This window comes from Stegostoma tigrinum, chromosome 32 (genome assembly GCF_030684315.1).
Source record: "Stegostoma tigrinum isolate sSteTig4 chromosome 32, sSteTig4.hap1, whole genome shotgun sequence".
NCBI lineage: Eukaryota > Metazoa > Chordata > Chondrichthyes > Orectolobiformes > Stegostomatidae > Stegostoma > Stegostoma tigrinum.
In genome coordinates, this window is record NC_081385.1 from 23,997,216 (window position 1) to 24,009,677 (window position 12,462).

A 12,462-nucleotide genomic window follows, 5' to 3' on the forward strand; every position below is an offset into this window, starting at 1 on the left:
TAGTAGATTCGCCAACTTTAGGTACATTTAAGTTGTCATTGGACAAGCATATGGACGTACATGGAATAGTGTAGGTTAGATGGGCTTGAGATCGGTATGACAGGTCAGCACAACATCGAGGGCCGAAGGGCCTGTACTGTGCTGTAATGTTCTATGTTCTAAAAATGTGAGACTCCTGAACTTAATTTTGAATTCACTGAGTTTTTTTTCACTCAGTTGATTGCTTGATTTTTAGTTGTTATTTTCACAATAGTGATTTCAGAACTTTCACAATTATGTGATACAGATAAATCCAAAATGCATACTCTAATAATAAAGACTTTCCAAATTAAAATACACTTTCAGAGAAACATAGAAGATAGGAGCAGGACGAGGCCATTCTGCCCTTGGGGCCTGCTCCGCCATTCTTCACAATCATGGCTGATTGCCCAACTTAATAGCCTAATTCTGCATTTTCCCAGAACCTTTGATCCCCAAGGGCTATACCTAGCCACCTCTTGAATACATTCAATGTTTTGGCATTAAATATTTCCTGTGATAATGAATTCCACAGGCTCACCACTCTTTGGATGAAGAAATGTCTCCTCTTCTCGGTCCTAAATCATCTACTCCGAATCCTCATACTGTGACCGCTGGTTCTGGACACCCACCACCAGGAACATCCTCCCTGCATCTACCCTGTCCAATGCTGTTAAAATTTTATAAGTTTCTGTACAACTATAACAACTCATCCCTGCTCCTGTAGTTGAAATCCCATGCATTGAAGGCCAACGTACTATTTGCCTTCTGTACTGCCTGCTGCACCTGCATGCTTATGTTTAGTGACTGGTGCACAAGGATGCACAGGTCCCACTGCACACTTCCCTGTCCCAAGTTACAGCCAGTCAGGTAGTAATCTGCCTTCTTGTTTTTCACTTCTGAAGTGAATAACCTCACATTTATCTAAATTAAACTGCATCTGCCATTGATTTGCTCACTCACCCAACCTGTTGAGTCATGCTGGAGGATCTCTGCATCCTCATCACAGTTCACTCTCCCACTCAACTTGGTGTCATCTGCAAACTTGGAGATGTTGCATTTTGTTCCCTTATCCTAACCATTAATATATGTTGTGAATAGCTGGGTCGCGGCACCAATTCCTTTGGCACCCACTAGTTACTGCCTGCCAATTTGAAAAAGACCCATTAATTCCTGCCAACAAGTTTCCTATCCTCTCAATACACAATCCCATGCACTTTAATCTTGCACATTGATCTCTTATATAGGACTTTGTGAAATCACTAAACATTGTGTATCTGATACTGTAAAAAACTCAAGTATAGTTATTGAGATTGGTGAGTTACAGGTGCAGATTGCTTTGTGGGTTATGATTTATGGCAGTAATGGAGACCTGTCTTAATGAAGGACAGATCTGTTAAATATTCCTGTTTACAAGGTGTTCAGGAAAAAAAAGGAATGGGAAAAATGCAGGAAGGTTGTGGAATCACTACAGAACTGGAAAAGAGAGGATGTTTCAGTGTTCAAGAACAGAAACGATGCAGCTAGAACTAGAACTAGGGAATAAGAAAGGTGCAAGCAACACACAAGCATTCCTAGATTCAGTTCAGGAGAATTTCCTATAGCAGTATGTATCCAGTCCAACAAAAAATAACGTGCTGTTTATATCTTTTCTGAAGAAGGGTCTCAACCCGAAACGTCAGCTTTCCTGCTTCTCTGATGCTGCTTGGCCTGCTGTGTTCATTCAGCTCTACACCGTGTTATACCTAGATAGTGGAAAGAGGTGGGCCAAATATGTCGAGTGGTCATTGTATCATAAATTTTAGGATGACGGTAAAACTAACATTGATCAATCTAGATTAAGCATAATCAAACGGCAGCGATGATTTCAATTGGGCAATAAAAGAGCTGTGCCAAATAGACTGGAGCCAAAGGTTAACAACAAAAACAGTAACTGAATGTCGGGCTACCTTCAAAGAGGACATGGTTTGGGCACTTCAAGCTAAATTCCTTCAAAAGGGAAAGGTAGGACAATCAAATCCATAGCTCTCTAGATGAAAAAGCAGATAGAAATTAAACTAAAGAAGCGTGCTTATGACCGGTGTAAGATAGGGAATATAATTGAGAACCAAGCTGAGAAGGTTCAAAAGCAAAGTGAAAGTCTGACAGTTAACATAAAGGAAAATCCCAAAATTTTCAACGAGCACACCCATAATAAAAGGATGGAAAAAGTAGAAACAGGGCCAATTAAGGTAAAAAATAAATTTAATTTCCACATCCAGGCAAAGAGCATAGTTGAGATGTTAGTGAAAGAGGAGGAATCTCAGTCATGATAAAAGTTAAAAATTGATCAGGAGGAGGTATTGGACTAGCTAGCAGCCCTTAAAATTGATGAAGGGCTAGGACTGAATGAGATGCCTCCAAGTAAATTGAAGAAAGTGAGAGTGGAAATTGCAGAGGCACCAGCAAACTTCTTCAAACTTCCCTAAACTCAGACTCATACCACAGGATAGGAGAATTGCAAACATCATTCCCTTGTTCAAAAAGCTATTACAGACCAGTCAGTTTAACCTTAGCCATCAGGAAACTTCTGGAAACAATTATTTAGGATAGAATTAATAGTCACATGGGAAAATGTGGGTTGATTTGAAAGAGTCAACATTGATTTGTTAAAGGATAATTGTGCCTAACAAACTTACTGGTCTTGTTTGAGCTGATAGGTGCAAGGCTGTTAGTGCTGAGTACGCAGACTTCCAAAAGGCATTTGACAGTTCAACACAACAGACTTGTACTGAAAGGGACCATAGTAACATGGAAGCAAATTGGCTGGGGCATAGGATACAGCCAATCATGGCTACTTGGTATTTTTAGGGCTGGAAAAATGTTTGTTAGGACTTCACCTGATGTTGATATTAGGAACCTAGCTTTTTCTTATATACATGTCATGGGTCTACATCTTGGTGTGCAGGGTATAACGTTAAGTTGTGTAGGGGGTACAAACTTGAGAGAATTGAAAACTATGATAACAATGTGGAACTTCAAATGAACATTGATATGATGCAGTCTCCATCTCAGGCATCCCTCACCTTCCTGGACCTCTCAGTCTCCATCTCAGGCAACCAGCTTGTAACTGATGTCCATTTCAAGCCCACCGACTCCCACAGCTACCTAGAATACACCTCCTCCCACCCACCCTCCTGCAAAAATTCCATCCCCTATTCCCAATTCCTCCGCCTCCGCCGCATCTGCTCCCACGACAAGACATTCCACTCCCGCACATCCCAGATGTCCAAGTTCTTTAAGGACCGCAACTTTCCCCCCACGGTTATCGAGAACGCCCTTGACCGCGTCTCCCGCATTTCCCGCGACACATCCCTCACGCCCCGCCCCCGCCACAACCGCCCCAAGAGGATCCCCCTCGATCTCACACACCACCCTACCAACCTCCGGATACAACGCATTATCCTCCGACACTTCCGCCATTTACAATCCGACCCCACCACCCAAGACATTTTTCCATCCCCTCCCCTGTCTGCTTTCCGGAGAGACCACTCTCTCCGTGACTCCCTTGTTCGCTCCACACTGCCCTCCAACCCCACCACACCCGGCACCTTCCCCTGCAACCGCAGGAAATGCTACACTTGTCCCCACACCTCCTCCCTCACCCCCATCCCAGGCCCCAAGATGACATTCCACATCAAGCAGAGGTTCACCTGCACATCTGCCAATGTGGTATACTGCATCCACTGTACCCGGTGCGGCTTCCTCTACATTGGGGAAACCAAGCGGAGGCTTGGGGACCGCTTTGCAGAACACCTCCGCTCAGTTCGCAAAAAACAACTGCACCTCCCAGTCGCAAACCATTTCCACTCCCCCTCCCATTCTCTTGATGACATGTCCATCATGGGCCTCCTGCACTGCCACAATGATGCCACCCGAAGGTTGCAGGAACAGCAACTCATATTCCGCCTGGGAACCCTGCAGCCATATGGTATCAATGTGGACTTCACCAGTTTCAAAATCTCCCCTTCCCCTACTGCATCCCTCAACCAGCCGAGTTTGTCCCCTCCCCCCACTGCACCACACAACCAGCCCAGCTCTTCCCCCCCACCCACTGCATCCCAAAACCAGTCCAACCTGTCTCTGCCTCCCTAACCGGTTCTTCCTCTCACCCATCCCTTCCTCCCACCCCAAGCCGCACCCCCCGCTACCTACTAACCTCATCCCACCTCCTTGACCTGTCCGTCTTCCCTGGACTGACCTATCCCCTCCCTACCTCCCCACCTACACTCTCTCCACCTATCTTCTTTACTCTCCATCTTCGGTCCGCCTCCCCCTCTCTCCCTATTTATTCCAGTTCCCTCCCCCCATCCCCCTCTCTGATGAAGGGTCTAGGCCCGAAACGTCAGCTTTTGTGCTCCTGAGATGCTGCTTGGCCTGCTGTGTTCGTCCAGCCCCACATTTTATTATCTTGGAATCTCCAGCATCTGCAGTTCCCATTATCATTGATATGTTAGTACAGTGAGCAGGTGGGTGACAGATGAAGTTCTTCAGCTTCAACTGATCAGGGAGAGGGAGTCAGCAACAAGGTAAATTGAGGTCCAAGATTAGAGTACCAGCAGATGATGTGGAGTCATAGTTTAACAACTGCAGGGAAAAGCTGATTGGGAAAACAAACAGTGGCATCACAGGAAAGTGGTGTGTTGATTGGTTTGTGATTTTTAAAGTTATTTTTTGGAAATAGGGGTCAGTTGAGAAACAACAGGAAGAAGTGAAAACCACAAATATAGGAAAGTAATATAAATAAGCAAAATTCCATCAGTGAAATAGTTCATACTATTCTTACAGAATTTTTTTTAGAAAAGTGAGTAAGTAATTGGTTTAATGGAAATCATGGCAGCAGAGCTTACACCTGTGATATCCTCCTGTGCTGTGTGACAAATCATGAAAGCTTCAGTTGTCCCTGGTGGTCACATGTGCAGGAGGTATATCCAAGTTGCAGCTACTGGCTATGTCACATTTCAGAGATGGAGCAGCAGGTGAATTCACTGGAGCATCTGTGATGCTGAACGTGTTGTGGATCACATGTTCAGTGAGGTGGTCATACCTCAAGTGAAGACAGAACAGGTAGTTAGAGCTTGGGTAACACAATACAGAGTAGAGGAAAGCAGGGAGTATAGGAGTCCCCAGTGACCATTCCCCTTTCTAATGGATACACCATTTTGGATACTGTTGGGGGAGACAACTGTGCAGGAGAAAGCAGTGGAAGTCAACTTCATGGCACCATGAGTGCCTCTACTGTGCAAAAGAGGAAGAAGAGGAAATACGGCAGGCAGATAGTGTAGGGGATCCATTTGTAAGGAGAACAGACAGTTCTTTCTGTGGGTTGTAAGAAACTGCAGGATGGTTTGTTGCCTTTTTGGTGCCAAGGCCAGGGATGTCACTAAAATGCTGCAGGATCTTGTAAAAAATCTCAGTGTTCTGATATTAGGTTAAGTGTGAGAAATTCAGTCAGCAGTAATATGCCCTCCAACCACTGGGTGACCTGCTTGCCATGTACCAGGGTCTATCCAAAATGCCAGTGAAATAGGGCTCCTGAGCTGGAGCTCCTCTACTCTGACTGCTTTTCTTTCTTTTCTTCTCTGACCTTGTGTTTTTCTATCTTCTCTTTTCCCTGCTTATCTCTTGAGCTTGATGACATTGGCTGCTGACCTCAAGTTAGCCCGGCACAGAGAGGAGTAGGCCCAGCCCAGACTTCTTATGTTTGTAAAACTGGGACTGTGCAAGCAGTGTCGGTGACGGAGCTTGGCACTGGCTGAGGCCTAGTGCAAGCCCAGATGGCAACAGCAGTGATCAGATGAGAGGGATGGTGACAGCGGCTGTCAGTGGTGATATGATGGTTGAGACCGCAGCCTGATATGCCAGGGTGGGCCTTAACCCAGCCCAGTTGAAAGTATGCCCAGTGTTGGGAGAGTGAGCCCTTTTGAGAAAAGCCTAGCTTGGAACATCTGCAGGCCCATGCCTTAAGAAAGGACTGTAATGCTTGATGTTTTAACTTTATTTATTTGTTCTACTTTTTATGCTAAGTAGAGTGTAGTGCTGAACTTTTTAACTAATTTATTTATTTCTCTATTTCTGGAACAAAGATTTTGTGCCTAAGATGGCACCATGTTTGGCTACACTGTACACTTCATTGTATTTCTGTGCCCTGTACTTGAGTAAATGTGACAATAAAACCTAAATCTTTAAAAAAAACTGAAGATGGAGAGCAAACAGAGGTCAAAGGGATCAGGTCCTGAAGCAGATTATAGGAAGCTAAGAAGTAGATTGAAAAAACAGGACTTAAAATGTAGGTATCTTTAAATTGTATGACTATAGAAATAGGAGGTTCATCCTTATGAATGTGTGGCTGGAGGTAGTGCAAGAAGGAGAGCTTTAGATTTCTAGGACATTAGAACCATTTCTGGGGACAGTGGTACATGTACAAGACAGTTTGCACTGAAAAGAATTGGAAGCAACGTCTTTGCAGGAAATTTATTAGTTCTGGTTGAAAGCTTTAATCGGCGGTGGTGTGGGCAGGTGGAATCCAAAGATCAACGGCCAAAATTAGAAGAGACAGCAAAGGGAGTCAAGAGAAGTAGAAATTATAGGCCAGTTTAGTCACAAGGAAGATGGGCAGGGTTAGATAATATTTAGTTTAATACAAGGAGTCTAATGAACAGGCAGATGAGTTGAGCGCACAAGTTAAAACATGGATGTAGGACATCATTGCTGCCACTGAAATATGATTGCGAGAAGGGCAAGATTGGCACCTCAGTATTTCAGGATATAGGGTCTTTGGGCAATACAACAAAAGAGGGGAGAGGATGGGGTTTTATAGTATTGATCAGGAAATCAATTACAGTAATAATTAGCAATGATATCTAATGGCTCTTCAAAGGAAACCAGATGGGTAGATGTTTATGAGAATGGTTCAGGAATGGGACACTTCAGTTGTGAAGAAAGATGTGAGAAGTTGGGACTGTTTTCCCTGCAAAGAAGAAGGCTGAGATGAGCTTTGATACGAGTTTTTAATATCATGAGAGGTCTGGACACAGTAACTGGGGAAAAGTTGTTCCTGCTTGTAAACAGGTCAAAATCTGAAGGGCACAGTGCCTGAAAGTGTGATAGAAACAGATTCCATAAAGGCATTCCAGAGGCATTGGGTGAATATTTGAACAGAAACTATGTACAAGGTTATAGGAAAAAGGCAAGAGATTGGCATCAAGCTATATTGCTCAGAGAATCAGTTCGACACAGTGAGCCAAATAGCCTCTAGCTGGACCGTTATAATTCTGCAATTCTGTAATTCAGTGCTTGCCTCTCACCATCTTAAAACAGCACCATTGACACCAAGTTGCACTGAAGTATGATGCAGAATTGGTGGCCATTATCAGTGCAAATTAAGGTACTGAAAACTTTGATTTTGCAAAGTAGCGTATACCTTATCCAGCCTACCACTGAAATGCTCATCAATGCCTTTAAAATGTTAAAGATCAAAAGTCCTCCCAACCTACATCCTACAGAAAGTTGTTAATTCAGAATTTACAGTTATGATTCCTGTCCATCCCAAAGTCCCATATTGCTATCCCCTCACTTTTAGCATCATTGTCATATTGCTCTGATTTGCCATTAAATGCCTCTCCAAAGTACAGTATATGACCTGCTGGGATTTAATTTTGTGAAAATATTTTCCACAGTTTTCTTACATGCTATCATAAAATTTGATAATATGAGCTTAACAAAATCAATTTTATATGCTCCAACCTAAACATCTCAATCCTCTGAATTTCAACATCTAAGTTCAAAAGAAAAACAGTCTATTTTAGAAACTGTTTCTGCTGTTCAGTTGGATCATGAATGATTTCTATCTTTACTTCATGTATCGCCTTTGGTTTAGTAATTTTAATACCCATCCCTAACAAAAATCTATTAATCTCAATATTGAGATTTTTTTTTCCATTTTCATAACTTCACAAGGTTTTCTAAGCAGGTTCCAGATGTCCTAAACCATTTGTGTAAGGAACTGATTTTTGACATCGACTTTGAAAGACATAACTTTAGTTTTAAGGTTATGCTCTCTTCTTCTGTGTTTTCCTACCAAGGAAAATAGTTTTTGTTTGGTTTATCTTATTAAATGCTATAAATATCTTAAGCACTTCGCCAAGATCATTCACTAATCTTGTAGATATGCAGCTTTCTCAGTTTATTCCTTTAGCCCTTTGTTCAGTATGTATACACCATGACTGACATATCCTTCTTGAAGAGCACTACCTACAACTGAACGCAGTACTCGCAACAGGATCGAAACAAAGCTGTGCACAGCTACAACATAACTTTCATCCCTTTATATTGCTGTCTTCCTAATGTAAAAGTCAACATTCCATTAACCTTTCTAATTATTATTTACACATGTTTACTGGCTTTTAGTAATGCCTATGCTTAGACCCCTAAATTTCCTTGCTTGTCCCCAGTTTTTTTTCCGAAAATATCCTGATCTTATTCCAAAGCGGATCAATAGACTCTTTCCCACATTGAATCCCATCTGCCTCAATTTTGTTCATTGGCTTAATCTCACAATGTTTTATTGTAACTTTCTGTTCCCGGTTTCAGAAGTTATGGTGCTATTTAACATAGTGTCATCAACAAACTTAAATATACAGCTCTCAATTCCTTCATCCAACTAACTTCTAGTTATAATGAAAAGATGTATTACCAGTACAGTCCCTGGGAAGATACCACTCATGACTTGCTGCCAATCTGAAGATATGCCTGTTATTCTCACTGTCTGTATTTTCTCCATCCTAACCATTTCCCTGCCTAAACCAATAAGTTGCGTCTTATTCTAGGTCTTGGTCTCAGACCTGGAATCCAGCATTAAACAGAGGTTTTTTCCACCTCTGTTCTCTGGAGTTATTTTACCAAGCTACTTTCTTTTGATACCATTCTCCCTGTGTTCAAAAGATTCTTCTTTTAAAAATGATTGTGGATTTGGCTTTTTACGTTCTCATAAAATTTCTCACTTTGTGGCCAATGTGGAACTGTTTTTTTTCCTTGAGAAATAATAACTTATAGCATTTCACATGATAAAAGTTGCTCAAGTGTGGGTGCTTTGCTGTATAAATGCTTGCAAGGCAAAATTTCTCTTTAGCAATATTCAAAATTAAAAGTAAGATGTTCTCCTGTGCCTTCATGTGATTATTACAATTTAAGATAGCTTATTGCTTTATTCAGTGCATGAATGTACAAATATATGAAAGTCCTGACTTACAATGACACAGTGGAACAGGAGCTTTCCCATTTAATCCTTTTTTCCACATTTGATACTACATGACCCTTGCATTAAATGTCAAATCCCACATTGGTTTTAATCTGAAATAGATGAACTAATAAGATAACTTTAAATTATAATTTTGATTACTTAATCAACAATTTTTATGCTACAATTGAACTTGTAAAAAAAATTCTTTCAGACATCAAACCACCGACAGATACGCCAACTTGCGATATAATCCTAATTGGAGAAATACCAGTATAGGAGCAAAGATTCTTATGTCCAGACAGAACTGCAACTCAACTCTTCATGATTCACTGGAGAACTTGCTTCAAGAGTCAAATAAGCTATTGGAAAAAAATGAAGGAAAATACAGTGAGCACCAAGACAAACTGGAACAAAAAAGGCAAACAAATAAAGCCTGTTCAATTGGATTTAGTTTGAGCGATGATGATGATAATGTAGAGAAACAACCTAAAAGGAAAAGACCATCTTCACCTTATATTAAATGTGAAGCTAGCATACAAGAAGAAATTGAATCACTTGATTCTTCTGAATATTATGATTTGCAAAATCAAAGCAAAACTAGAACAGACAAAATCATAGCAAAAGTTTCCCAGGAAAGCCATGAGGATCATCAATGTAATGATGAAGATAATTGTGAAATGTTTTGTGATTCTGAATGTGAACACCTGGATTCACTGGAACAGAAAAGACAAACAGATAAATCTCAAGGAGTTAAATTTAGTTTGAGAGAAGGTAATAGTGTACAAAAGCAATCTGAAAGGAAACATTTGCCTTCTTATCCCAACAGTGAACGCAGCACCCAAGATTGTGAACCACTCAATTCTCCTAGATTTTATACTGATACGATTAAGAGTGATTTGCAAAACTGTAAGAAAACTGAAAAAGGGAAGTTCTCAAATAAAGATAACAAAGACAAATACGAGAAAAATGAAGATCACAATGAAGAAGTTGACTATGAAAGTTTGAATGACCATTATCAGAAAGAATACCAGCAATTCTTGGAGTGTGAGTCAACCTGTAGTGATGTAAGCATAAAGAGGGTAAAACAGCCCAAGAACCCTGTGATCTCTCATGACAGGAAATTGCAAACAAAAGTAAGATTGCAGGATGATATTGTGGAACGGAATAAACAGACCCTGGGAAGACACAAAATGAACTCATATCAATTGTTGTACAGTGAAAAGAAGGAAGTTAAAGGTACGCAGCAGGTAGGTGTGATGGTAAAAATTCTCTCTTCTCAAAATGTCCTTCAGGATCAAGAATTCAATGTGTTCTAAAATGGTTGATAAGTCCAATGCTCAATCTGCATAATCTGCTACAGTTGGGGTAGGTGATGCTTAGAGAACTGAGTAGAGGAATTTTTCAGAGATTTGTGCAGTCTCTCTAATGACTCAATTTTGCTAATACTTAGGTCAGTCAGAAGTAAGGGACTCACATAAATCAGTGGGGATGTTTGACCCCTCACCACAAATTCTGGTCTTTTGACTTCACTAAATGTAAAGAAGAAACCATCATGTGTTTAAATGATAAAATGCTTATCAATGTGTGAATACCAGTTGGTCTACTGGAGTTAAGGTGATCAAACCATGAATCCAGAGATTTAAACATTATTTCTTTTGTTAATATGTACCTTGACAGTCAATTACATTTGGTTAAAAAATTTGTAATTTTTCCTTTATTGGAAGTTTTGTTTTTTTAAGCTACTAAATTAAATTTGCTGACATGTTCTGAATGTTACTTTCAACTGACTGGATGAGTAGTAGCATCTGCTCAATGGATGGCTTTCTTTTAAATCCAAATCCAAATCCAAATTGGGTTAGAACTATGGCTTCCTATTTTGCAAACTGGGACATTATTTTAAGACTTCATTTGTCTTAATCATATCAAAAGCACAGCAATAATTTTGGAAACAGGATTTTGATCTGAAAATAGATTGTCATTGCCTGTTTGTTATTTATGAAATTTGTTAACAATCCACAGAAAAACAACAGGATTTTCAAATCTATGACTGAAATCAGATGAGTAACTCCTTTCTGGTAATAAGAGGCAAAATACTATAGTTCCTGAGGATAAGCAGCAAACTTTATGCTTTCTTCCAATTAGTAGGTTAGATCTCGTCTTTTTTGAACTAAGCAAGAACTATGTAGGGAAATATTTACATGTACATTTATTTTATCTTTCAAACCCCCTAATGATTATTCTGTCCAATGTTTGTTTCACCAAGTGTTATCACCTCATTTCTATTTCAGGGATGATGTAAAGTTTTCTCAATTCTTCGATGCTAAATCAAGCCCTCCGTGATGTCTTTCATTTCTTCTGAAATAACTCCACAGAGGCCATTATCTCATCACCAATCACCCTTTATTTTACATGTGGAAACCCCTTGACACTGATCCAGCTTCGTCAGAGCCAGCTCTCAAACTGACACAATGTTTGATACACCTGTTTATATTTGTCAGTCAGGGCTCCCTGATTGGTCCAAATTAACAGCCCCAATCAGGTACCTCATATTCTATTAAGTCCACCTGGCTGACCTCATTACAATCACTATATCTTACACATCAAATTTTATTTTCCATGAAATAGTAGGCAGATGACCTATACCCAAGTTGAAAAGCAGAACTGTAGTAGGCTGCAGCAAGAATTTTCTGAAGCCAGCTTTAATGGATTGTCTTTCTTTCCTAAGCATTTCATTGATAAATGAATCTTCAACAATACTGAATATAGAATAAGCTACCCATAATATGAAAAACACAGTTTTGCAAAATGGAAGTTCTAATAATATACCACTCAAGAACGTCGAGGCCTTGTCCAAATCTTAGTGGATAATGTGTCATACTGTACTTGGAGACTATGCGTAAAGCCCATTTCAGAGGCATGCTAGGTAAGTGAGATTGTTCTTTGGGTCACACCATTGAGCTGATGTTACATCTAGCTCTTTGTACACCTGCCAGCATTCACTTGAATATCTAAAGGCTCCAAGATCAGCAGCCAGATTTGGAGACTATTTCATGCCCAGGAACAGCAGAGATTCTGTGATTCTATGATAAATTTGCAGCTGCTTTGAACTTTTAAATGGTGGATTCTCTATAATCAATTGTGAACATTATTGTTGCATTTGTTGA

At 40.4% G+C, this 12,462-nt stretch overlaps 1 protein-coding gene across 2 annotated transcripts in view; it reads left to right on the forward strand.

Annotated features, from left to right (window-relative positions):
- jhy (junctional cadherin complex regulator) overlaps positions 1-12,462 on the forward strand; it is an 84,119-nt gene that overhangs the window by 14,388 nt on the left and 57,269 nt on the right. For both annotated transcript variants that reach the window (XM_059639075.1, XM_059639074.1), the window contains exon 3: positions 9,510-10,545. In XM_059639075.1, the coding sequence (XP_059495058.1) occupies positions 9,510-10,545 (1,036 nt within the window). The remainder of the gene's footprint in view (positions 1-9,509; positions 10,546-12,462) is intronic.